We start from the raw sequence: 24,347 nt of genomic DNA, 5'->3' as shown, positions 1-24,347 counted from the left end.
GAGGGAAAGAAATCTCCACTGCCAGAGGCTCCTCAGGATCTGAGTGACCCCATAAATCCACCCGGTCCTCAAACTCTGTCCTTTACTTTTCAGGGCTCTGAGTGACCCCATAAAACCCTCAGGGATCTGCCCGGGGCAGTGCTGGGCTGCAGCAGCTCCTCCTTCCTGCAGGCAAGGGAACGGGACACGAGTGACAGGACAGAGGGGACATGAGAGGGAACACGAGTGACAGGACAGAAGTGACTGAACCCGTGTGAGGGGACATGAATGACAGGACAGGGGGGAAACGAGGGAAGGAACATGAGTGACAGGATAGAGGGGGTAAAACCCGAGTGAGGGGACACGAGTGACAGGACAGAAGTGACAGAACGCGAATGACAAGACACGAGTGACAGGGCACAAATGACAGGACACAAGTGGCAGGACAGAGGTGACAGAACCCGAGTGAGGGGACACGGGTGACAGGACACGGATGACAGGACAGAGGTGACAGAACCCGAGTGAGGGGACACGGGTGACAGGACACGAGTGAGGGGACACGGGTGACAGGACGCGACAGCCCCTGCAGTTCCTCTCCCGCTCGCTGGGGGCGCCCTAGAACCACAGCCGTCCGCTCCGCGCTCACAGGTTTGGCCCCTCGCGGCCGCCGTCCGGCCCGCGCCCCGCCCGCCGCCGCCATATTTTGGCCGCCGCCGCCAGCCCCGGAGCCGCCGCCGCAGCCGCCGCGATGGGTGAGGGCCCCGAGGGGCGGGCGCGGCCCGGGGAGCTCCGGGCACGGCCGAGCGGATGGGGTGGAGCCGGAGAAGCCGCCCCGAGGTCGGGAAGCGCGCACAGCCCGTCCGCACCGCGCTGCCGCCGCCCTCGCCTCTCACCGGCGTCCCGGGCGCTGCCGGGGCTGAGGGCGGCGGGGCCGGCGCGGCCGCTGAGTCATCCCGGGGCCGCTCCGGGGGGCGGGGGTGTCTCTGGGGACTCCCGGTGAAGGCGGCCCGGGGGTTGTGGCCGCTTCGGGCAGCGCCTTTGGGGAGCTCCGGGGTGGGGCGGAGCTGCGGCGGGAGCCGGGGTGGGATAGCCCGGGTTTGAGGTGAGATACCCCGGGTTTGGGGTGCCAGGGTGGAATAGCCCGGGTTTGAGGTGAGATACCCCGGGTTTGGGGGTGCCAGGGTGGGATAGCCCGGGTTTGGGGTGGGGTACCCCGGGTTTGGGGTGAGATATCCCGGGTTTGGTGTGCCAGGGTGGAATAGCCCGGGTTTGAGGTGAGATATCCCGGGTTTGGGGGTGCCAGGGTGGGATAGCCCCGGTTTGGGGGTGCCCGGGTGAGATACACCGGGTTTGGGGTGCCAGGGCTGCAGGGCCCTGGGTTTTGGGGGTGCCAGGCTGGGATACCCCGAGTTTGGGGTCGCCAGGGCTGCATTACCCAGGTTTGGAGGTACCAGGTAGGAATACCCCGAGTTTGGGGGTGCCAGGGTGCGATACCCCGGGTATGGGGTGAGATACCCCGAGTTTGGGGGTGCCAGGGTGAAACAGCCCAGCTTTGATGGTGCCAGGGCTACAGTGCCCAGGTTTTGGGGGTACCAGGTAGCAATACCCCGAGTTTGGGGGTGCCAGGGCTGCATTACCCAGGTTTGGAGGTGCCAGTGTGAGTTACTCTGGATTTGGGGGTGTAAGGGTGAGATAACCCAGGTTTGGGTGGTGGGAGCTGTAAGAACCCAAGTTTTGGGGGTGCCAGGGTGAAATGCCCAGGTTTTGGGGTGTCAGGGCCTGGATTTGGGGGTGTAAGGGTGAGATAACCCAGGTTTGGGTGTCAGGGCTGTAAGAGCCCAAGTTTGGGGATGCCAGGGTGAAATGCCCCGGGTTTGGGGGTGCCAGGGTGGGATACCCCAGGGTTTGGGGGTGCCAGGGTGGGATACCCCAGGTTTTGGGGTGCCAGGGCTGCAGCACCCCGGCTCTGGGATGTGAGAGCTGTAAGAGCCCGGTTTTGGGGTGTCACTGCTGTCACTTTGGGGTCTCACCTGGCTCTCAGGTCCCTGCCCCATTTAAGTTCTCCCCCAATGCTGGATTTCAGTTCTGAGCTCCCCCAGAGCTCGGGGTTCAGGGCAGCACCCCACAAACCTCTCCTGGCTTCTGGGCGTTGGGATTTTTATTAAAAACTCCACGCTGGGCCCTCAGTGCCACCCTGGTGTCCCTGTGCCACCCCTGGGTGACACCACACCAATGGCATCTGCTGCAGACAGCTCTCTGTCCCCTCATATAAATCCCAGCTCTGTGTTTCCTCTTCAAAAAATGTTTTAATTCCAGCAGCTTTTAGTTTTGGTTTGCTTGATGTGGGAGGGCCCAGCTCAGGGAGGAAAGGTTGATTTTATTTTATTTATTTATATATTTTTTGAGGAGCTTCTGAAAATAAAGATTAAAATGTTTCCATTTTCCACCTGCAATGTTGTCTTCTAACCAGAGAGCTGCTTCAGAAGATGAATGGCTTTGAAGTGACAAATTTAGGTTGGATTTTGGGAAGAAATTCTTCATTTTGAGGGGCTGGGATGGATTTCCCAGAAAAGCTGTGGCTGGAATTATCCCAGGCCAGGCCTGGGACAGTGGAAAATGTCCTTGCCCATGGCAGGGGTGGCACTGGAGGAGTTTTTATCTCCTTCCAAACCAGAGAACCTTCAAAAATGCTCTGTAATAATTTAAAAATGATCATTAAAAATCATCTTACTTGTCCAGGAACTTTTCTGCCCCCTCCAAACCCTCCTGTGGTGCTGCAGGAGAAATCAGTGACCAGCTCTGTGTGTGGCTGCTGCCCTGGACAGCTTGGAAAAATTCATTTATGGCTTCAGATGTAAAACCTGGAGTGGCAGCTCTGAGGAGAAAAATGTCCTGAGGCCTGCTGGGAATGTCTGGAAATTCTTGGGGCAGTTTTGTGTGGAGCTGAGAATTTTAGTTTGGTGTGGAACTGAGAATTTTAGTTTGGTGTGGAACTGAGAATTTGAGTTTTGTGTGGAGCTGAGAATTTTAGTTTTGTGTTTTATATGGAGTTGAAAATTTTAGTTTTATATTTTGTGTGGAGCTGAGAATTTTAGTTTTATGTGGAGCTGAGAATTTTAGTTTTATGTTTTGTGTGGAGCTGAGAATTTTAGTTTTATGTGGAGCTGAGAATTTTAGTTTTATGTTTTATGTGGAGCTGAGAATTTTAGTTTTATGTTTTATGTGGAGCTGAGAATTTTAGTTTTATGTTTTATGTGGAGCTGAGAATTTTAGTTTTATGTTTTATATGGAGTTGAGAATTTTAGTTTTATGTGGAGCTGAGAATTTTAGTTTTATCTTTTATATGGAGCTGAGAATTTTAGTTTTATGTGGAGCTGAGAATTTTAGTTTTATATTTTGTGTGGAGCTGAGAATTTGAGTTTTATGTGGAGCTGAGAACTTTGTGCACAGGAGCTTCCCACCCCATAAGAATTGAATCTCCCCTTGTTTAAATTATCCTCATGTAACTTTATTATTTTTAAACAAGCTAAGGCTGTTTTTTTTTTTTTTTTTTCATTATTTTAAGTTAATGATACTTTTGGAAATTATCATCAGTTCATTCAGTTTGCCATGCAAACGAACCCTTTAAATGCCATTTTTAGTGCTGTTTAACCCATGGAGCAGTGGAGTTAATGCTCAATTCTCAATAAAACCCCATGGCTGATGAATTTCCCAGAGAATTGGCTGCTTTGCTTTGTTTGTTTAGTTCAGCACAGCAAACATGAACTTTGGCAAGGGGGAGAGTTTGATCATTGAAATCCTGCAAGAGTGAAAGTCCTGATTCCTTCAGGCTTTCAGTCCTGCTGAGCTCCAGGTAAATCTGCTTAGCAAATCACACAGAACTGCTTGGTGCTGAGGGAAAGCACATGTTGGGAAGGATGGATTTACTGGAATTCCATTTTCCTCTGGATTTACTGGAATTCCATTTTCCTCTGGAATTATCTCTGCTTGGTTTTAATCTGGAACTCTCCTGGCTTGAGTTTGAGTGGATTCAGTTGAAGTTTTCCCCTTTTTTAGGGGCTGTTCTCGGCTGACACTTGTGCCTGATCAGTCTGTTTTTGAGGGAAATCTGAATGGATTAAACAGGCTGAAAAGAACTTAAAACCCTCAAATTTTGGGATGGAAAAAATCCAATTAGGAGTGGGAAACTGAGAACTGGACTGAGGAGTTGCTGGGTTAGCAGGGAAGGGACATTCCAAAAAGATTCCTAATCTTGTTTTAACCCTGGGACACAAACCAGCTTGGAGAGAACTTAAAACCCTCAAATTTTGGGATTAAAAGATCAAATCAGGAGTAGGAATCTTGAGAACTGGACTAAGGAGTTACTGGATTCCTTTTCCAGCAGATCAGGGACATTCCAAAAGGATTCCTAATCTTGTTTTAACCCTGGGACACGAACCAGCTTGAGGAGAACTTATAGACCCTTAAATTTTGGGATGAAAAGATAAATCAGGAGTAGGAAACTTTGAGAACTGGACCGAGGAGTGCTGGATTCTGGGGCAGGGATATTTGAAAAGGATTCCTAATTTTGTTTTAACCCTGAGCAACGAACCAGCTTGAGGAGAGTTTAAAGCCCCCAAATTTTGGGATGGACTGAGCAGTGCTGGATTCCCCAGCAGATCAGGGACATTCCAGAAGATTCCTGATTTTGTTTTAACCCTGAGCGATGAACCAGCTTGAAGAGAGCTTAAAACCCTCAAAATTTGGGATGAAAATTTTGAATCAGGGATAGGAAACTTTGAGAACTGGACTGAACAGTGCTGGGTTCTGGAGCAGGGATATTCCAAAAGGATTCCTAATCTTGTTTTAACCCTGAGCAACGAACCAGCTTGAAGAGAACTTAAAACCCTCAAGAAAAGATAAATCAGGAGTAGGAAGCTTTGAGAACTGAACTGAGGAGTTGCTGGATTCCTTTTCCAGCAAGGCAGGGACATTCCAAAAGGATTCCTGAGATCATTTAAAATGATCCTGCTTGTCAGGATCTCACCAGGATCCTTATAATAATGTATTACATATATATATATTATAATATATCTTAATAATCTTGTTTTAACCCTGGGACACGAACCAGCTTGAGGAGAACTTATAAACCCTTAAATTTTGGGATGAAAAGACGAATCAGGAGTAGGAAACTTTGAGAACTGGACTGAGCAGTGCTGGATTCTGGGGCAGGGATATTTGAAAAGGATTCCTAATCTTGTTTTAACCCTGGAACACAAAGCAGCTTGAAGAGAACCTAAAGCCCTCAAGAAATGATAAATCGGGAGTAGAAAGCTTTGAGAACTGGACTGAGCAGTGCTGGGTTAGCAGGGCAGGGATATTCCAAAAAAATTCCAAATTTTGTTTTAACCCTGGGACATCAACCAGAGTGAAGAGAACTTAAAGCCCTCAAATTTTGGGATGAAAAGATAAATCAGGAGTAGGAATCTTTGAGAACTGGACTGAGCAGTGCTGGGTTCTGGGGCAGGGATATTCCAAAAAAATTCCAAATTTTGTTTTAACCCTGGGACACAAAACAGCTTGAGGAGAACTTAAAGCCCCCAAATTTTGGGGTGGACTGAGCAGTGCTGGATTCCCCAGCAGGTCAGGGACATCCCAGAAGATTCCTGGTTTTGGTTTAGCCCTGGCACAGAGCAGCCAGCTCTGCCTGCCCTGAGCTTCCCCCAGAGAGAACTTTCTGTCCCTCGCCCTGTGAGCGCTGCACATTCCAGGCTGCTATCACATCCCCAGGCGTTATTGCACAGCATTTTTATTTTTGTGTGCCTGTTCTCCTGTTTAGTTTCATTTGTTGTGTCTTCTGAGCAAATAAAGTGAATTTTTCCTTTTATTTTTTTCCTATTAATTCACTGCAAAACTCTTGGTGACCCTAAAAAAGGTGGTTTTGACTGATTCCTGCTCGAGCTGTTCTTTCACACATTATTTTTATGGAGTTATTCATTTGATTTGTATTTAAGCAGTCCAGATGATTTAGTCTTCTATTTCTAGGGTTTCAGTTCATTTAATAAATTGATTTTTCTTTCTAGAAGAGTCCTCTGGAGATGTTGATGATGGGAGGATCCTGTGGGATTTCAGGGATTGGAGATAAATGAGGAATGAGGTGAAACTCAGCAGTTCATCCATTTATTTTACTGCAATTTGTCTACATTTGTCTAGGAGTTTAAATAGTTTAAAATTTATTTTAAAATTTAAAATCAAGTTTAAACTTTTAAAGATTATATTATTTTAATTAAATAAATTAAATAAATAAATTTTAAACTTTATTTTAAAGTTTAAAATAAACTTTATTTTAAAGTTTAAAATAAGTTAAAATAAATTTTAAAACAATTTTTCTAGGAATTTAAATAGTTTAAAATAAAGTTTAATATAAATTTTAAAGTTTATTTTATTTTAATAAAATAAATTAATTAAATAAATTTTCTTTTATTTTACTTTATTTTAAAGTTTAAGATAAGTTTGAAATAAATTTGTCTAGGAGTTTAAATGGCTTAAAATACCGTTTAAAATAAATTTTAAGCTTTATTTTATTTTAATTAGACAAATAAAATAAATAAATTTTCTTTAATTTTTACTTTATTTTAAAGTTTAAAATAAGTTTAAAATAAATTTTTCTAGGAGTTTAAGTAGTTTAAAATAAAGTTGAAAATAAAATTTAACGTTTAAAATTTTCAAGTTTATTTTAATAAAATAAATAAATGTTACGTTATTTTAAAGTTTAAAGTAAAGTTTAAATAGTTTAAAATAAAGTTGAAAATAAAATTTAACGTTTAAAATTTTCAAGCTTATTTTAATAAAATAAATAAATGTTACGTTATTTTAAAGTTTAAAGTAAAGTTTAAAGTAAGTTTAACTAGGAGTTGAAATAGTTTAAAATAAAGTTTAAAGTTTAAAATTTTCAAGTTTATTTTAATAAAATAAATTACATAAATAAATTGTATTTTATTCTAAAGTTTAAAATAAGTTTGAAATAAATTTGTCTAGGAGTTTAAATAGTTTAAAATAAAGTTTGAAATAAATTTTAAAGTAAGTTTAAAATTTTAAAAAATATATTATTTTAATAAAATAAATACATTTTGTTTTACGTTAAAATAAAGTTTAAATTTTAAAGTAAGTTTAAAATAAATTTGTCTAGGAATTTAAATAGTTTAAAATAAAGTTTCAAATAAATTTTAATTTACATTTTAAATTAAATTCAAATAAAATTTAAAATTTAATTTATATATTATTAAATATATAAATTAAATAAATTTCATTTTACTTTATTTTAAAGTTTAAACTAAATTTATGTAGGAGTTTAAATTGTAAATCACCAACTTTATCCCATCCCAAGGGAAGATTTGAGTGAAAGCTCCTTTGGAGGTCCCTGAGATCTGGGCATGTCCCCATGTCCCCGTGGGCAGATCGGTGCTGCTGGAGCTCCTCAGGTGGATTTATTTCCACATTTATTAAATAAATGATGATTTATCATTGCCAGCCCTGCTGTGTGCTCAGAGCCACCTCGGGAAGGTCCCTGAGGGGCACTCCTGGAATGTCCCCTGGGAAGGGACATTGGGCTGCAGAAGGGCAGGGTCAGGTCTGGCACTGCCTTGGCCCTGACTCAGCAGCTCAAACCCTGCCCTGACTCAGCTCCCAGCGCTTCACAGCGAAGGAAATGTTGAAATCAAATTTTTCTTGTCTTGAAATAAAAAATTCCCCACCCAGGAGCATCCAGAAGCTGTTGGAGTAACAATTCTGGAATTGCAGCTGCCTGCTGGAGCTTGTGCTGCATTTACAGTGATTTGATTTGAGTGCTCTGCTGAGCCTTCCAAGTTAAAATTTCACCTCATATTTCCTTTCTTTTAAGTGGGAAATACCTTCTCATCCTCCAGTTTGTGTGGCAGCTTGGAATTGTAATTCTTTGGCAGCTGGAGGGATTTTTTCCCCTCAGTGAGGACAAAATCCTGCAGTGACTCAGCTCCCAGCGCTTCACAGTGAAGGAAATGTTGAAATCAAATTTTTCTTGTCTTGAAATAAAAAAAAAATTCCCCACCCAGGAGCATCCAGAAGCTGTTGGAGTAACAATTCTGGAATTCCAGTTTCCTGCTGTTCTTTGTGCTACATTTACAGGGATTTGATTTGAGTGCTCTCCTGAGCCTCCAAAATCAAATTTTCTCCTCGTTTTCCTTTATTTTAAGTGGGAAATACCTTCTCATCCTCCAATTTATGAGTGGAGCAGCTTGGGCTTGTAATTCTTTGACAGCTGGAGTGATTTTGGAATTTTTTTACCCTCAGTGAAGACAAAATCCTGTGGTGGTTCAGCTCCCAGGGCTTCCTGCTGGAGCTGGTGCTGCATTTACAGGGATTTGATTTAAATGCCCTGCTGAACTTTCAGAGTCAAAATTTTACCTCATTTTCCCTTTATTTTAAGCGAGAAATACCTTCTCATCTTCCAATTTATGAGTGGGGCAGCTTGGACTTGTAATTCTTTGACAGCTGGAGGAATTTGAGGACAATCCTACAGTGACTCAGCTCCCTTCAGCAGTGAGGAAAACATTGAAAGTGTTTTTTGAAAGTGAATTTTTCTTGTCTTGAAAAAAAAATTTAAAAAGAGGCAGGCTTGGATTGCGACAAGCAGCCCTAAGGAATTCTTTTTGGGGGTTTCCCTGCAGGATGAGGGTTATGGGACAAAAAAAAAAACCTTAAAGGATGAGGTGCTGAGTGTTCCTGAGCTGGGTTTGGAGGCAGCTGAGCTCTCATGTGTCCCTTGGCTATTTATGGCACTCCTGGGGATCCTGGGCTTCCTCACTTCTCTTCCTCCTCTTCCTCAAAACCACCTTTTAATTGGAGGCTTTGCTTTCCTAAAGGAGGATTAAAATTCTTAATTTGTTTGGAGAACTCAGCTGTCAGCCTCTTCCTCTTCCCCGTGGCTGCATGAAATACAAATAAAAACATAACAATGGAGTGGAAATACGAATAAAAACATAACAGTGCTGCTTAAATACATTGCTAAATGAAAATTGGCACCTGGCTATTGTATGGTCAGCTGTAAACTCCTAAAGTCTGTAAATTTCTCTCTTTTTTGGTGTGTTTTTAGCTGGTTTTGGGAAATCAAAGAACTGAAAGTGTTTTGTTTCCTCTCCTGTTAAAATATTATTTTTTTCCAGTTGTTTTCTCTCTTCTTAGTAACGAAAAGCTGGATATTTGTATTTAGGTGTTTTTTTTCTTGTGTTGGCTGTGGACTTTTGGGTCTGACACTTGTGCAGTTGATCTTGGAAGGGCTCCAGAGTGGCTGGAGGTTGTTGATAAGTGAGACTGAAACTTTCTGTGAGCCACAGGGCTGAGGGTGCCTCAGGCTTGAAATGAGGAGGAGATAAAACTGCAAACTTCCTCCTTGCAGCTGGGAAAAAAAACAAAAATATTGCTTTTCAAATGAGTTCTGAAGGAGTAACTCGGTTCAGGGCTTGTTGAGCCCTCTGAGGATTATCCTGAGAAAGGCAAAAATGTGGAAAAATTGTGAGAAATGGGAGAGTTTGGGGAATTCCATGCTGGGGCAGTCAGGGGTTGCCGTCCTCAGTTACAGCTTGGCCCTGGCTACCTTCAGCTGTGCCAGAAATTGGAGTTTCCCTTCCCTGGCTGGGAGGGAGAAAAAACAAACTTGGAGGGAAGTTCTGTAGGAATCAGGTTGGAATTGCTGCATTTGTCAGAATGCAATTTGGAAATCTGCATTTGTCAGAAATGGGTCAGGTCCTGAACACCTGGTGGGACGCAGGGGCTGTCCCTCACAGCAGCTCTGCTCTGGGGTTGTTATAAACTCCTTCATGTTATATATTCCTTAATTTTGCTCTCTGGGAATAAATATCTGTGGAAAATGCTGTGCTGCTAGCAGGGAAATAGGAATTTCTCTGAAAACCAAGGAGTAAATAAAGGTATTCCATCGGATTATCCCATGGGAAGGACACACAGAGAGGCGGTGCAGGAGCCCTGAGGCAGAATTGCAGAATTGCTCCTGTTTTCACAGAAAACTATCGAATGAAGAGCTACAAGAACAAAGCCCTGAACCCCGAGGAGATGCGCAGGAGGAGGGAGGAGGAGGGGATTCAGCTGAGGAAGCAGAAACGGGAGCAGCAGGTAAATCACCCCCTCAGCAGCCTGGGTCAGCCCCAGCTGCTGCAATCTTCAGCATCCTGTCCATTAAAGTTTTTGTGGAGTAATTTTTTCTGTTCTGAGATCTTACAGTGGGTAACTCACCCACCTGAGCAGGCTGGGTGAGCCCTAACTGCTGGAACCTGCAAGTTTCTGTGCATTAAACTTTATTTGCAGTCTTTATGTTTTCTTTTTTGACTGAGATCTTGCAGGTAACTCACCCCCCTCAGCGAACTGGGTCAGCTTTAACTGCTGGAACCTGCAAGGATCTGTGCATTAAACTTTGTTTGCAGACTTTATTTTTCCTGTTCTGACTGAGATCTTGCAGGTTACTCACCTGGAAAGGCTGAGTCAGCCTTAACTGTTGCAATTTTCAAGGATCTGTGCATTAAAGTTTGTTTGCAATCTTTGTTTTATTGTGTTCTGAGATCTTGCAGCAGGTAACTCACCTGGAGAGGCTGTGTCAGTCTTAACACAGCAATTTTCAAGGATCTGTGCATTAAACTTCATTTCCAGTCATTTTTTCTGTTCTAACTGAGATCTTGCTTTTTTCTCTTTTTTTTTTCCCTCTGGGCCCAGTTCACATAGAAAGCTTCCCAAGCATTTTGTTCTTGGGCTATTCGAGTTGTTTTTTGTTTGGTTTGGGGTTTTTTTGGTTTTGTTTTTGGTTTTTTTTTCCACAGATCTTTGATTTTAAAGGTGGTGGTGGGTTTATTTTAGCTATAATTAGTAAATGGGATTATTTCCTGGAGAAGCAGGAAGAGCAAGTGCAAGTATGGACTTAACCCTGGGTGCATTTCTTTTTTGGCAGCACGAGGTGATTCCCAAGTGATATCTCTGGAACTAAATATTTCCTTTATTAGCACCTTATCCAAGCTACTTTTTTGCCCATTTTTCCTGATTTTGGTCAAGTTCTGCACTTGCCTTCCCTGGTGGCTCAGTGATTTGGATATTTTCATATCTGAGAGCAAGAATTACCATTTAGTTTGTGTGCCAGACCAGCCCTGGGAGTGCAGAGCTGCTATTAATGACCCCTTTTTATTCAGGTTACCTCAGTCCAGGAGGAATCTTGGTTGAGGAACAAGAAAATCGAGTTGTGGAGCCTGTTCATGGTTATTTTCTAATAACAACCCCTGTGTTCTGCTCCCCACCAGCTCTTCAAAAGAAGGAATGTGGAGCTGATCAATGAGGATGACTCCATGTTTGACACTCTCCTGGTGGATTCCTACGTCACTTCCACAACGTGTGGGGTAAGATGCCTTCAAACAGATTTAATTCATTAAATTAAATTTAATTTAATTTCATGTTTTGGGGCTCTGCAGAGATTTCCACACAAGCTGTGGCTGCCTCATCCCTGGAATTATCCCAGATTTGATGGGGTTGGAGCACCCTGGGGTAGTGGAAGGTGTCCCTGCCCTTGGAACTGAATTATTTTTAAGCTCCTTCCACCCCAAACCATCCTGGGATTCTGTGCTTGCATGGAACTGCCAAAATCCAGTGGTTTTATTCCCTTATTTTCAAGAATGTTTGTGTAAATTGGTGCTGGCAGCTGGAACGGCCATAAACCCTTGGCTAAAATGCAAAGAGGAGATTTCTTCCTGAGGGGGAAAATTCTATTCCTGAGGGGGGAAATTTCTTCCTGAGGGGGGAAATTTCTTCCTGAGAGGGGAAGTTTCTTCCTGAGGGGGTAAATTCATTCCTGAGGGGCAAAATTCATTCCTGAAGGGAAAATTTATTCCTGAAGGATGCAGAGGGACACCAATGGATCCATGAGCCCAACAAAGCTCAGACCATGCCAGGAAATCCTCATTCCATTGCCCACTTTGGTTTATCAAGGGTTATTTCCAGCTGCAAAATTCTCAAAATCCTCCTCCAATGTTCTTTTATTCCATTTTATCCCCTCTTTCCCTTTTATCCCATTCCCCCCAGCATTGCAAATGTGAACTGGGGGATTTCTGCTGTGCTGGCATCCCCAGGTTTGAATCTTTGGATTTCTGTTGAAGCCCAAATTGTAGGATGTGATGTGTGGAATAATCCCAGTGTGAAATAAAACAATTTCTGTTTCCTCTGCCTCTTTCCAGGAGGGATTGATCACAGGAGAGATGGTGGAGATGCTTTTCTCAGATGACCCTGACCTCCAGTTAGCAACCACTCAGAAATTCAGGAAATTACTTTCCAAAGGTAAAAAATAATTCATTCCTACCCAAGATCCAACAGAGCCTTTTACAGGGATTTGTGCACAAAACTTTGCAGGTTGGGGGAAAAAATGTCCATAATTGAGAAATATGATAATATTTTGTATTACTGATGATTGCCAGTTGTGATTTGTACAGAAAATAATTCTGCCAAGCTGCCCTGATGAGTTCAGCCCAATTTGAGATAATTTAATTAACATTTCAGGTTTGTTAATCCCCTGTTCACTCCCTGACACTGCCTTGCTGTTTCAGAGCCAAATCCTCCAATAGATGAGGTGATAAACACTCAGGGAGTGGTGGAGAGGTTCGTGGAATTCCTGAAAAGAAGTGAAAATTGCACATTACAGGTAAAGGAAATTCTGTTATCAATTCTTCAGGGTGTGGAGCTGTTTATCCTGTGAACCCACAGGTGCTGTGAGGGGAAGTTGATATTTTGGACCCCAAAAATGTGATCTATGGGAGAAGACAAAACTGTAATGCTCAAGCAAAATAAATAAATTGTAAATTGCTCTGAATTAAATTACTGGAAAAATAATTTACTTCTGACCAAAAAAAAATTTAATTCTGGCAAGAAAATAATTCTGGCTAAAGAATTAATTTAATTCTGGCAAAAATCACCTAATTCAGCTGATTTTATTATCTATTTTTCTGAATCACACTTATTTTATTCTTTTATTTTTCTGAATCAGGCTGCTTTTATTTATTTTGCTGAATCAGGCTGCTTTTATTCCTTTATTTTTCTTAATCAGGCTGATTCTATTCCTTTATTTTTGTGAATCAGGCTGCTTTTATTCCTTTATTTTTCTTAATCACACTGATTTTATTCCTTTATTTTTCTTAATCAGGCTGGTTTCATTCCTTTCTTTTTCTGGATCAAGCTGATTTTATTCCCTTTTTCCCTCCTTCCAGTTTGAGGCTGCATGGGCTCTGACAAACATTGCCTCAGGCACCTCCCAACAAACCAAAATCGTCATCGAGGCTGGGGCAGTTCCCATCTTCATAGAGCTCCTAAACTCTGACTTTGAGGATGTTCAGGAGCAGGTAAGATCCCTCCTCACTCTGGGATTTTGGGGAGAACCACAAATTCAAAATGCACTGTTTAAATGGAGTGATCCCAGCTGCCTGGAGCTGCAGGAAAATCGCTTTTTCAGCGCGCTGCCTGTGTGTCCCTGTCAGAAATTGGATACTGAAGCTGTTGGTGTTTCCTTCCAGGCTGTCTGGGCGTTGGGGAACATTGCTGGAGACAGCTCTGTGTGCAGAGATTATGTCCTGAACTGTGCCATTCTCCCTCCCTTGTTAATGTGAGTAGCCACGAGCAGTTCTGTACCAGGGAGCAGGGTTGGAGCTGGGCCATGGATTGGGGATCAAACCTGCTTCAGAAGGGTGGGATTGTGTGGAGAACATTCCTCAAAGATTCCCTGGCAGTGCTGGCATCTCTGGAAATCAAACCTGGTTCAGAGGAGTGGGATTTTGTGGATCACATTCCCTGCAGGGTCCCTGGGAATCAAGACTCTGGTTTTGGGTGAAATTCTGTGGCTAGCATTCTTTAGAGATTCCCTGGTAATCAAACCTCAGATTCTGAGTGTGATTCTGTGAATAGCATTCCTGACAGAGTCCCTGGCACTGTGGGATCCCTGAGAATCAATTTAGAGGAGTGGGATTCTGTGCATAATATTCCTGACAGAGTTCCAGGGAATCAGTCCTCTGCTTCAGAGGAATGGGATTTTGTTGATAACATTCCTGACAGAATCCCTGGCACTGTGGGATTTCTGGGAATCAAATCTCTGGTTCTGAGTGAGATTCTGTGGATAGCATTCCTTAGAGATTCCCTGGTAATGAAACCTCAGATTCTGAGTGTGATTCTGTGGATAGCATTCCTTACAGAGTCCCTGTCACTCTGGGATCCCTGGGAATCAAACCTCTGCCTCAGAGGAGTGGGATTGTGTGGAGAACATTCCTTACAGATTCCCTGGCACTGTGGGATCCTTCAGAATCAAATCTGGTTTAGAGGAGTGGGATTCTGTGGATAATATTCCTGGACAGAGTCCCAGGGAATCAATCCTCTTCCTCAGAGGAGTGGGGTTTTGTGGAGAACATTCCCTACAGATTTCCTGGCAATGCTGGGATCTTTGGAAATCAAACCTGGTTCAGAGGAGTGGGATTTTGTGGAGAACATTCCTTACAAGAATCCCTGGGAATCAAACCTCTGGTGTTCTGAGTGGGATTTTGTGGATAACATCCCTGACAGATTCCATGGGAATCAAAGCTCTGGTTCTGAGTGGGATTCTGTGGATGAAACTCCTTCATGCTGCTCTGGAGTCACAGGTGTCCCTCAGCTCCTGCTCTCTGCTTGGCTGTGGGTTTTTGGGATTGGAGCAGGATCAGGTCTCTCACACCACCTCCCTCACAGTAATGATAATGTAATTGTGTCAGGCCTGGGCTCTTGTTCTCTGACAAGAATTAATCTTCATCCCACCCTGGAAAAGTGAGGTTTTGTCCCAATATCTGATTTTGCTGCTTGGTGTCAGCCTGACTCCTCACCCCACAGAGCTCAGACTGAGCAGTTTGTGTCACTTGATTTGTGGTGATGACTGGCAATGTTCTCCTGGGCTGAACTGGAGCTAAATATTTTAGTTTTAATTCTTTTGCTTCCCTCTATTCCACATCAAGGCCAATAATCCCTGCTAATTCTGTGTTCAGGCTCCTCACCACGTCCACCAGGCTGACAATGACACGAAATGCTGTGTGGGCCTTGTCCAACCTGTGCAGAGGGAAGAGTCCTCCTCCTGAATTTGAGAAGGTGAGAAGAAATGCTCTGATGGCAGCCAGGAGGTGGGGAAAGACCCAGTTGGGAGCTTTGGCTGGGTTATTTTGGGCTGTGGAACAGGATGAGGTTTTTCCTGCTGAGGTTTTTCCTGCATGTTTCATTTTTCCCAACCTTTCTTCTGCATCCCTCAAATAAGGGACAGGCCCAGGCTTCCCTAGAAAATTTCTCTAAATAATTTCCATATGAACTCTGGAATTTTGAGACTTCAGTTACAACCAACAACTATTCTGAGACCTGGAAATGCTAAAAACCAGAATTCCTGTGAGAATTCCTGTCCAGGGAACCTAACTAAAGGTCCTGCTGCCTTTTCAGGTATCTTATCCTTCTTTGGCAACACAAAAATATTTTTAAGAAGTGAAAACATGCTGATTTAAGTGAAACCTCACATATCAAAGCTGGGAAGCCTTTGGTGAGGGCTGAAATCTGAATTGAGTGTAAATATAAACCCACTTATAAATGATTGTGGTGAACACTGAGAGGCAGAAATGGAGCAGAACTCTTTAATAGGAGCTCCTAAAGCTCTGTGTAACTTTTCAATGTAATCTAAGTGTAGCAACCAAGCTGAGGTGGCTTCAGTGAGGGATGAATTGAGAGTAAATATAAAGCCATTTTATATTTACATATAATTGAGATTGAAATAATTGAGATGAACTTTGAGAGTCAAACGGAGCAGAACTCTTTAATAGCAACTCCCACTGTAACTCCTGAGTGTAAATTAAGTGTAGCAACCAAGCTGAGGTGGCTTTAGAGCTGTACAAGAAGGGCTCTGTGGCCATGCAGGGCTTGCCCTGAGCAGGAGCAGGTATCTCATCCTCCTTTGGCAACACAAAAGTATTTTTAAAAAGTGAAAACATGATTTAAATGAAACCTCACATATCAAAGCTGAGAAGCCTTTGGTGAGAGGTGAAATGTGAACAATTATAAATAACTGAGGTGAACATTGAGAGTCAGAAATGGAGCAGAAGGAGCTCCCAAAGCTCAGTGTTACTCCTCAGTGTAATTTAAGTGCAGCAACAAAGCCGAGGTGCCTTTGGAGCTGTGCAGGGAGGGCTCTGTGGCCATGCAGGCCTTGCCCTGAGCAGTGAGCAGGAGCAGGGGGTGTTGTCCTGCAGCTGTGGAGCTCCTGGCCTGCTGACTAACCCTGGGTGGTGGCTGTTGTTGCAGGTGTCCCCCTGCCTGCCAGTGTTGTCCCGATTGTTGTTCAACAGTGACTCTGACCTGCTGGCCGACGCCTGCTGGGCTCTGTCCTACCTGTCCGATGGTCCCAACGAGAAGATCCAGGCTGTGGTGGACTCTGGGGTCTGCAGGAGGCTGGTGGAGCTCTTGATGTGAGTGACAATCCATCTAAATCCCATCAAACACGGGATCCAGGCACCTGAGCTGAGACCCACGAGGGTCTGGAGCAGGTTCACAGCTGGGATTTGCTGGTTTGGCTTCCTCAGCTGAAGGTTTTCCACTATGAAAAGATACCTGTGTTGGTCTCAACATCTGCCCCAAAAATTACAAATTCACTGATAAAACAAACATTATGTCTACAAATTCATTGATAAAACAAACATATCCCTATAAATTTCTGACTTGGCTTCCTGAGCTGAAGATTTTCTAGTTCTGTTCTACACTATGAAAAGATATCTGTGTTGGTCTCAGCATCTGCCCCAACAATTACAAATCATTGATAAAACAAATATTATCCCTATAAATTTCTGAAATTCAACCAATTTTTGAGTGTGGGCCAACTGCACAGACAACTGGGAAGAACATTTTCCTTTCCCAGATTTCCTCAATGATTGCAGAGTGTTGTGTGCTCTCAAACTTCAAATGGAAGCCTGTCACTGAGTGACAATCCATCTAAATCCATCTGAATCCCACCAAACCTCCCCTGCTCACAGGATCCAGGCACCTGAGCTGGCCCACGAGGGTCTGGAGCAGGTTCACAGCTGGGATTTGCTGGTTTGGCTTCCTCAGCTGAAGATTTTCCACTATGAAAAGATATCTGTGTTGGTCTCAACATCTGCCCCAAAAATTCCAAATTCCTTGATAGAACAAATATTATCCCAATAAATTTCTGAATTCAACCAATTTTTGAGTGTGGCCCAAACATTATCCCTATAAATTTCTGAAATTCAGCCAATTTTTGAGTGTGGGCCAACTGCACAGACAACTGGGAAGAACTTCCTCCTTTCCCAGATTTCCTTAAAGATTGCAGAGTGTTTTGTGCTTTGAAATTTCAAATGGAAGCCTGGTTATGAGGGAAATCAGAAACAGTGGCTAGGAGAAATCAGCTTGGCTTTGTTTCTCCAGAATCTCTGTGGAGAAGGAGAGGGGTGGAATTTGAATTGAGTGTAAATATGAAGCCAACTTAGAAATAATTAAGATTAACTTTGAGAGTCAAATGGAGCAGAACTCTTTAATGGGAGCAGAATCCAAAGGACCAAACAATATCCAGGTGCTGCAGCTTTGTTTTCAGTGGCTTTATGCTGTGTTCTGTGTGCCAGGGGATGGAATCCTAAGGAAATCCTGCAGATGGGATCTTGGGGAGGGATCATGGTGAATATCCCAGAGGTCTGATGGAGCTGGGTTTGTCTCTGCACACTTTTCCTGCAGGCACAACGATTACAAAATGGTTTTGTTTTCAGTGGCTTTATGCTGTGTTCAGTGTGGCAGGGGGTGGAATCCTAAGGAAATCACACAGATAGGATCATGGGGAGGGATCATGGTGAATATCCCAGTGGTCTGATGGAGCTGGGTTTGTCTCTGCACACTTTTCCTGCAGGCACAACGATTACAAAGTGGCCTCTCCAGCTCTGAGAGCAGTTGGCAACATCGTCACAGGGGATGACATCCAGACCCAGGTGAGAGGAGAGGAATTAATAATTAATTCCCTGCACGGAATGCAGTGCCTGCCACTGCTGATCTCACCTGTGCTTCCTTTTCCCCACAAAGGTCATTCTAAACTGCTCAGCCCTGCCTTGCCTCCTCCATTTATTGAGCAGTCCCAAGGAATCCATCAGGAAAGAGGCGTGCTGGACCATATCCAACATCACAGCAGGGAACAGAGCACAAATCCAGGTACAGTCTTCTCCAGCCTGCATGCAGTGATCCCACATTCCAGGCTCAGCATTAAGGATTTGCAGCTTTTCCCTTTTTCTGACCCTTAGAGGCTGGGTTGGTTCACTTCTCTTACTCTGCAGCCAAATGAGCTAAAAAATGGGAATAAAATTGGGAATGGCAGCAGCACATGGGCTGAACCCCAGAGGCTGGATCATTGGAATTAGAGGAGATCCAGCTCCTAATTGTCCATCTTCAATCCCTTGGAAGAGCTGGAGCTCCTTGAGGTTTAATTTCTGATCTCCATAAGCAGAGCAGAGATTTCAGAATTCCTCCAGTGTTGCTGCAATTCCAGGGTGCTGGTTATGGAATATCTGCTTTTAAGAGGATTTGGCTGAGGAATAAACCACAGCAATCCCTTCAGCTTGGGAAGTTCTTCACATAGGGATATGGAAATGAAGGTTTCTGTCAGGAAGCCTTTTGGGATAATAAAATTGGGAATGACAGCATCACATGGGCTGAACCCCACAGGCTGGATCATTGGAATTAGAGGAGATCCAGCCCCTGTTTGTCCATCCTCAATCCCTTGGAAGAGCTGGAGCTCCTTGAGTTTTAATTGTCCTTTTCCTGACCTCCACAAGCAGAGCTTTGAGCATTGCTGCAATTTCAGAGTTTGTCTGCTGTGGTTATAGAATATGTGCTTCTTATAGGATTTGGCTGAGGAATAAACCCTTCAGCTTGGGAATTTCTTCACACGGGGCTATGGAAATGCAGGTTTCTTTCAGGAAGCCTTTTGGGAAGTGCTGCCAATGCCAATGCCAAGGCCTGTCCTGCCCTCTCTTGCCAGGCAGTGATTGATGCCAACATTTTCCCGGTGCTGATCGAGATCCTGCAGAAGGCGGAATTCCGCACCAGGAAAGAGGCGGCCTGGGCCATCACCAACGCCACCTCAGGAGGGACCCCCGAGCAGATCAGGTACTCCTGAGCCCCTCCTCACTGCCTGGGAGCAGGGGAGGCACTCCTGAGCCTCTCCTCACCTCCTGGGAGCTCTGCCTGCAGGGGAATTGCCAGGCAAAGCAGGGATTCTGGAGAGTAACTGAGCCGGGCAGAGCTGGGTTGTAATTTGTGATTTCCTTCTGGATGAGGATAATTTAATCCCAAATTTTCTCCATCCTTCTTTGGATAGTTGAGGCTAAACGTCTAAATTTAATGAGAGTGTGGACTTGGCTTAATTTGAGCAGCACCTGGATTTCAGAAGGATTTTGTGGAGAACATTGAGGGGGTAATTGAGGCTAAATGTCTAAATTTAATGATAGATAAAATTCCAGTGTGGAGGTAATTTGATCAGCCCCTGGATTTCAGAAGTGGCAGTTGGGTAGTTGAGGTAGTTGAGGGTTTGTGTAGTTGAGGCTAAATGTCCAGAATTCCAGTGTGGAGTTTATTTGAGCAACACCTGGATTTCAGAAGGGGTAGTTGAAGCTAAATGTTCAAATTTAATGACAGATAAAATTCCAAGGTGGGCTTAATTTAAGCAGCACCTGGATTTCACAAGTGACAGTTAGGTAGTTGACACTTTGGGTAGTTGAGGCTAAATATCTAAATTTAATGACAGATAAAATTCCAGTGTGGGCCTAATTTGAGCAGCACCCAGATTTCAGAAGGGGTAGTTGAGTAGTTTAGGTAGTTGAAGCTAAATGTCCAAATTTAATGACAGGTTAAGGTCAAGTATGGACTTGACTTAATTTGAGCAGCACCTGGATTTCAGAAGGGGTAGTTGAGGCTAAATATCTAGATCTAAAGACAAGTTAAATTCCAGTGTGGGCTTAATTTGAGCAGCACCTGGATTTCACATGTGGCAGTTGGATAGTTGAGGATTTGGGTAGTTGAGGCTAAATGTCCAAATTTAATGGCAGATAAAATTCCAATGTGGGCTTCATTTGAGCAGCACCCAGATTTCAGAAGTGGCACTTGGGCAGTTGAGGATTTGGGTAGTTGAGGCTAAATGTCCAAATTTAATGACAGGTTAAATAAATTCCAGTGTGGACTTAATTTGAGCAGCACCTGGATTTCAAAAGGGGTAGTTGAGACTAAATGTCTAAATTTATTGACAGATTAAATTCCAATGTGGATTTGACTTAATTTAAGCAGCCACCTGGATTTCAGAAGGGGTAGTTGTGGCTAAATATCCAAATTTAGTGACAGGTTATATTCCAGTGTGGATTTGACTTAATTTAAGCAGCACCTGGATTTCAGAAGGGGTAGTTGTGGCTAAATGTCCAAATTTAGTGACAGGTTAAATTCCAGTGTGGGCTTAATTTGAGCAGCACCTGGATTTCAAGTGGCTCCTTTCCTTAGAAAAAAAATAAATCTGAAAATAGGGTTGCATGCAATGCAAATAAATGGATCAAAATGAACCTTGAAGGTAAATTTCTGGATTTTAGTTGGACTCATCTCCCGTGCTTTCCCATGGAGCAAAGGTGATTCTCCTGGGCAGGCAGTGATGCTGGTGCTGCTCTCCCCCTGCAGGTACCTGGTGAATTTGGGTTGCATCAAGCCCCTGTGTGACTTGCTGACTGTCATGGACTCCAAGATTGTTCTGGTGGCACTCAACGGGCTGGAGAACATCCTGAGGCTGGGAGAGCAGGAGGCCAACCAGAGTGGGACTGGGATCAACCCCTACTGCAGCCTCATTGAGGAGGCCTATGGTAGGTGGGGTTTGGGGTGATTTTCTGCTCTCTCCAAGGGTTTATTGTATTCCAAAATAGCCAATATTTGTCCCAAAATCTTTTCAAACTCATGTAGTGGGTGAGGAGAAAATACCTGGAGGTAAAAACTCTGGCCTGGAGTCCAAGCTGAAATCTGTGGCTTGCACCAGGTGGGAATATGAGCCAGAAAAGAGCTGAGCTAAGTAAAAGTGACAGTTCTGGGTCTAAAATTGTTCTGACTGTGCCCAGATTTACACTTTCAATCCAGGGAGACTTCTCCCTGGAGTGACTTAATTTGGTGCTGATGGATTTATTTTTTTTTTTTTTGTTCCTCCTCGATGCTTTGAGGAGGGACAAGTTCCTATTTTGGTCTGGAGCTCCCTGGGAGCTGGCAGTGGCTGCTGTGTCCTCTCATTGCTCTGAGTGTCCTGGTTCTGCCTGCAAGGACAATTCCTGGAGTTCCTCAGGGTGCAGTGTGTGTGTGCTGGGATGTTTTCTGTGCTCACTGCAAGGACAATTCCTGGAGTTCCTCAGGGTGCAGTGTGTGTGTGCTGGGATGTTTTCTGTGCTCACTGCAAGGACAATTCCTGGAGTTCCTCAGGGTGCAGTGTGTGTGTGCTGGGATGTTTTGTGTTTCCCTGCCAGGACAATCCCTCAGGGTGCAGTGTGTGTGTGCTGGGATGTTTTGTGTTCTCCCTGCAAGGACAATCCCTGCAATCCCTCAGGGTGCAGTGTGTGTGTGCTTGGATGGGAGGGTTTCACTGGGGTGAATGGTGAAGGGATAAGTTAATTATATTCTGAAACACAGGGTTTAGGATTTCTGTACAGGGGGGTCTAGAGAAGTAAGATGGAGGAATTGGGGCATGTCCTGTCCTTCTTCTTCTTCTTCTTCTTGGCCTCCATCTTCTGTGGTGGTGGTGGCACTTTGGGATTGGTTCTTACTAAAAGTGCACTGGTTAATAAGGGTGAAAGGTATTGGGGAAAATAGGTAAATATTGTATATGTAGTTTTGGGTATAAAGATAAGTGACCGCCCCAGGGGCTCTCAGTGTGCTCATGGCTGGCTGCTGTGCTCTGTCGGGCCAAGAGAAAATCTTGTAGATAAAAAACTAATAAACACTGAAGACCTGAGAAAAAACCTGAAGCCTCTTTTTGTCCTTTGGAGCACGGGCTGCCCAAGGCCATCCCCGAGCCTTTCCAGGCCATAAAACAGCCGAGACAGCGACAGAGCGCTAACAAGAGGACAGACAGCAAATTTCTTTCTCTCATCCCATTCCATTTTCTCCTCCCCAGGTCTGGATAAGATCGAGTTCCTGCAGAGCCACGAGAACCAGGAGATTTACCAGAAAGCCTTTGACCTGATCGAGCACTACTTTGGGGTGGAGGAGGACGCGGCCGTGGCGCCCCAGGTGGACGAGAACCAGCAGCAATACATCTTCCAGCAGGCTGAGGCTCCCATGGAAGGATTCCAGCTATAATCCTGGGGGAAAAAACTCACCAAAACCCCCCAAAAAACCCACCACAAACTCTCTGGAAGGTTTGGGAGAGCAGCTGCTGGTCCTGGCTGGGAAGGTTGGACACACACTGCACCTGTGTAGGAAAACTCTGCAAAAAACCAAGAGCTCCTGGAGAGAAGGGGAATTTCTGCTCCTGGTTCCTTTGGGTGCTGCTCACCTTGGCTTTGGAGGCAGGAAGGACACTGAGGTGACACGTGGCACCTCTTGGTGGCTTCTTCTTTGTGGTGGTGTCTCCCCAGTGCAGATTTGACCTCGTTGGGTGAGGACACAGAGAGGAGAGGGAGCTGTTCTGGCCACAGTAATTCTGCAAAACCTGGCTTGATCTATTTAAAATTTCCTTTTTTTTTTTTTTTTTCCTTTTTTTTTTCTTTTTTTTTTTTTTTTTTTGCACATCTTACTCTTTATTATAGACTCTTTAAATATGCCAAGAGCAAAAATTTAGCCCTGGCCTTCCTCCTTCAGGTGGACAGTCCTGGTGAAGCCAGGGCCAGTTCCCTGATGAAAAATACTGAAAATGGACAGAAAAAAATGAGAAGTTCTCTCACTGCTGGGAAGTTTGGGGTTTTTTTCTGCTGCTTCCCTTTGTCTAGATTTTTTTTTGTTTGATTTTTTTTTTTGTTTTTGAAGAACTGCTAGTGGTATTTCCAAGGATTAAAAACAAAACAAAAACAAAAAAAAAAAAAAGCAACAAGAGCCCAAAGATGGGAACTGGGGTGGATTTTTTTGGAGCAGGAAGCACAGCTGCTGTTGCACAGGTTTGGTTTGCATTGTACTGACTGAAATGCTGAAACCCACCTTCATCTTTACTTGAAATACTTTATTTGCCATGAGAAACATGGGCAGAATTCTGGGGTTTTCCTGCCTTGGGGTGGTTTGGGGTGGAGGAAAATCCCAGTGCTGATGGGAGCTCCAGCAGCGCCAGGTTTTCAGGTTTACCTCCTGCTCACAGTCAGCTAAATGCACATTTTCCTTCCAAAACCAACAAATTTCTGTATTTTTTATATTCTAGATAGGGAGATATTTGTCTAATTGGGCCACAGAGAAAATTCTATATGAAATTCCTGTGATTGCTGTAGATGAGCACTGTGAGGCAGGCACACCTGCAAACCCCCGGGGCTCGGCGCTGCCCCCGCCGCTCCTCCCGGTGCTCACGGAGCTCCCCGAGCCCTCACGGCGCTTTTTTGGGCCACTTTGCCACGATTTCGGTCAAAGCCCCGCTTCTGGGGTGTCCCTTGTTGTGGAACGAATAAATGCACCTGTGCAGGTGTCCGGCTGTGCTGTGCTGTACCGGGGCTGATCGGTGACCTTGGAGGGGCTCCCGGTGCCCGGTAACGGCGGCGCGCTCGGGGCGTGCTGGGAATTGTAGTTTCCGGGGTGGGCGTGCGCAGGGCATGCTGGGAGTTGTAGGCCACGCTTTTCCCTCCTCCTCTAACCCCTTCCCTTCCTCCTCTTCCTCCTCATCTCCTTTTTCTTCCAGAGCAGGGCGGGAATTGTCCTCAGGGCCGCCATGCGCGAGGCATGCCGGGAGTTGTAGGCCGCGGTGTCCTTTCCCATCTTCTTTCCCAACGGCGGGGCATGGCGGTAGTTATAGGATAGAATTTCCTTCCTCCTTCCCTTCCTCCTCCTCTTCCTTCCTCATCCTCTTCTCCTTCCAGTCCTACAGAGCTGCAGTTCCTGTGGTGGGCCCCCGTGCTGAGCATGCCGGGAGCTGTAGTTCCTGTGCCCGCTTTGTCGCGGAGCATGCCGGGAGCTGTAGTTGCTATGGGATCCCCGCGCTGAGCATGCCGGGAGCTGTAGTCCCCTCCGCGCCGCCCGCCGTGCTTGCCGCGTCTCCCCGGTGCTTCCCGGCAGCCCCCGCGCGGCGGGCGCTGATTGGGCGGCGGCGCGGGCGGGCGCACGCGCGGCCGTTGGAGGCCCCG

The 24,347-nt window shown here is 44.7% G+C and overlaps 1 protein-coding gene across 1 annotated transcript; it reads left to right on the top strand.

Moving 5' to 3' along the window:
• Nucleotides 1-690: 690 nt before the first annotated feature.
• Nucleotides 691-23,695, top strand: KPNA6 (karyopherin subunit alpha 6). The gene is made up of 14 exons (XM_063177336.1): nt 691-731; nt 10,013-10,122; nt 11,292-11,387; nt 12,219-12,318; nt 12,585-12,679; nt 13,242-13,373; nt 13,545-13,633; nt 15,033-15,132; nt 16,324-16,487; nt 17,933-18,011; nt 18,103-18,228; nt 19,055-19,182; nt 20,734-20,912; nt 22,205-23,695. Exons 1-14 carry the CDS (start codon nt 728-730, stop codon nt 22,387-22,389), a joined length of 1,587 nt encoding a protein of 528 aa, XP_063033406.1. The 5' UTR covers nt 691-727; the 3' UTR covers nt 22,390-23,695.
• The last annotated feature ends 652 nt before the right edge of the window (nt 23,696-24,347 follow it).

Source organism: Melospiza melodia, chromosome 27 (assembly GCF_035770615.1).
Source record: "Melospiza melodia melodia isolate bMelMel2 chromosome 27, bMelMel2.pri, whole genome shotgun sequence".
NCBI lineage: Eukaryota > Metazoa > Chordata > Aves > Passeriformes > Passerellidae > Melospiza > Melospiza melodia.
The sequence above is the reverse complement of the archived record's forward strand: the minus strand, read 5'-3'. Positions and strand labels throughout refer to the sequence as shown.